Genomic DNA, 2,996 nt, shown 5'->3' on the forward strand with positions numbered 1-2,996 from the left:
TAGATAGGTAAAAAGGCCTTATACACAGAGCTTAATAATTATATACCATATCGATACCATAACCAACAAAAAATGTAATAGTCAGTGCACAAAGCTCCCATTTTTGCATGGTCTAAGAGATGATTGGTAGGCAGCCTTACTGATTTGGACCCAAAACCACAATCTATCACCATATAATGCCATAAATGATACACAAAAAATGAGCTAACAGTAGCACAACAACATTTCAAAGGTTAAGACCATTAGCTAAAACTTTTCCTACAAGCCTCCTCACCTGCCATTCCAGGAAGAAGCATGTGGACCATAATAACCATAACCCCCTCCATCTTTGTATGGGTCAGGATAAAAAGGCGGCCCATGTAGCATCGGAGGTGGCGGCGGCGGCGGCGGAGGTGGTGCATAATAAGCATCTGGTGGCGGATAGTAAGTTTGTGGTGCATAAGAGTGATCTTCTTGTGGCGCAAAAAGAGGTTCCTCTGAGTGATTAAGCAAAGCAAGAGATGGGTAGTGAACTTCTTCTAATGTGGGATAATGAATCTCATTCTCATGTGCATACTGTTGCTGATGATCATGAATTATTGGAAACCCAGTTATGTTACTTCCACAACTAGTCCCATTATTCTTTCCCTTTCCATTTACCTTGTAAGAGAGGCTCAATACGCCATTGGGTTTACCTTCATAACTCCGAACCTGGTAGTTCACGAATCGGACAACACCGTTGGATTCTTCGACGAGATCCTTAAGGGGCACATGGACTTCACCGATGTCCTTGTCTCCGAACATGACACCTTGGTGGCGCAGATCAAAATGAATAAACACATGATCACAATCCTCGACCGAAACCTGGTGCAAATCAAAGCGCATCTCGTGGTTCCATTCAGGATCCCCATCGCCTTCTCTGACAGTGGGAGTTCTCTGTTGCTGTTTGGGCCCCAGTTTTTTGTTGGGATCATAGCTGACAAGTGAGACGAGTGCGTAGACTGAAAGTTTCTGGAAGAAATTGAAACCTCTCACATCTTTGCAGGACATCAGTTTGAGTTCCATGGACTCTAATTCCATGATGATCCTTATTGCCCTTTGGTAATGATTTTATTTTATCTCTGGAATTTCTAGTACAGACCGCACAAAATGAACCTATAACTATGCTAGGAGTAAAGTCGTGTGGGAAATAACGTGTATATGTACATACCATAAAGTTTAAGATTTTTCTTTTTCATTCTAGTTAAAGAATATATAATTATTTTTCTCTTTTATTTTTATTTAATTATTGAAAATTGATAGTTATTAATTATTTTATTATAATTATATTTGTACATGGAAACTATTTATTTTATCATTTGAAAAAATATGGTTTTCTAGGATTTTAATTGAAGGTTTAAATGTAGAATTCAATTTAATTTTAATTAAAAATGTATTACAATTATGACTTGTAAAATTATGAGGCTTCGAAATTTATGCGGCACAATATTATAAGGTCAACTAAAAATGAAAGTTCTTCAATTTTATATATATTTAAGGTCAACCAAATTAAAGTAGAAGCTCTTCAATTATATATATATATATAGAGAGAGAGAGAGAGAGAGAGAGAGAAAGAGAGAGAGAGAGAGAGAGAGAGACCCGTGCAATGCACAAATAAGATTAACAAAATATGATTTTTTTTTTATCTCTTTTATTTATTTTTTGTCTAATTATGAAATTTGATAATATGGTAATCATTATTAGGTATTTATTATTTATATTATTTTAAGTAGATAGTGAGGAGAGAGGGGGGAGCAATCACAAACATAGGACACCATAATTATGGTAATTATTATTAAGTTTACAAAATATGATTTTCTTATTTCTCTAAAAAAAATATATATGAAATTTGATAATTATTAACTTCAATATTTATTAATTATATTTGTATATGGAATTGTGAACTATCTATTCTACAATTAAAAAAAAAAAATGATGTGTCAATACTTTAATGGAGGTTTAATTTAAAATCAATTAAAAATTTATTAGAATAAATTTAATAAAAATTTAAATTTAAATTTTTCTCTTTTAAAATAGTGAAGCATCAAAATGTTATGTGACACTTTATGTATGGGTTACCGAATAGTAATCTATATTAATAAAACTGAAGAACATTTATTTTTGGTTGACCTTGTAATCTTGTGTCATATTATATCATATCATCATATATTATTATATAATAAAAGTCAGGCTTAGAAACCATAGTTGTGCCAAGTGACTTCACCAAATTACAACAATATTTTAGATAAAAACAATTTTTTAGATAAAGACAACAACTTATTTGCTCTTATCAATTTCTTTAGATAAAATAACAATAAGTGTTTTAACAAAACATTCAACATGCATCTAAGTTTCAGTTGATAGAAACAACAACTTATTTATTCTTATAATTTTCTTTAGATAAAATAACAATAAGTGTTTTAACAAAACATACAACACACATTTTAGATAAAATAACAATAAGTGTTTTAACAAAATATGCAACATGCATCTAGGTTTTAGTTGATAAAAACAATAAATTATTTATTCTTATCAGATTCTTTAAATAAAGTAACAATAAATGTTTTAACAAAACATGCAACATGCATCTTAGTTTCAAAAATTTAAATCCTACTCCAACTAAAAATCTATTATCAAAATTTCAAAACTTATATATATTCACCAAAGTATTTCCATAGAATCTCTCTTGCACCTCACAGATTTTTTTTTTTTTTTTTTTTTTTTTTTTTTTTTTTTTTCCAGTTCCAACTTTCACATATGTATTTGAAGGATATACATGTTGTATAGATTCATAGAATTTGATAAATTTATACTCTTTATCTCTCTCTCTCTCTCAATTTTTTCTTAATAAACAACTACTCTTATTAATTATTAAATTAATTTTTTTATTAATTTTTAGGATATATTTCCTCAAATTAAGCAATAAAATTAACAATTGTTTAATTTACATAAAAATTTATCATTTAAATTTAAAAAAA

General features: G+C 29.6%; 1 protein-coding gene across 1 annotated transcript; it reads right to left on the minus strand.

Annotated features, from left to right (window-relative positions):
• LOC126714462 (protein SRC2 homolog) lies at window positions 1-1,163 on the minus strand. The gene has a single exon (XM_050414622.1). The coding sequence runs from the start codon at window positions 1,057-1,059 to the stop codon at window positions 271-273; it is 789 nt and encodes a 262-aa protein (XP_050270579.1). The 5' UTR covers window positions 1,060-1,163; the 3' UTR covers window positions 1-270.
• Between the last annotated feature and the right edge of the window lie 1,833 nt (window positions 1,164-2,996).

This window comes from Quercus robur, chromosome 2 (assembly GCF_932294415.1).
Source record: "Quercus robur chromosome 2, dhQueRobu3.1, whole genome shotgun sequence".
NCBI lineage: Eukaryota > Viridiplantae > Streptophyta > Magnoliopsida > Fagales > Fagaceae > Quercus > Quercus robur.

Bases quoted from the DNA above. Each gene is read 5' to 3' on its own strand.
- LOC126714462 (XM_050414622.1), bottom strand. From the start codon at position 1,059: ATGGAATTAGAGTCCATGGAACTCAAACTGATGTCCTGCAAAGATGTG.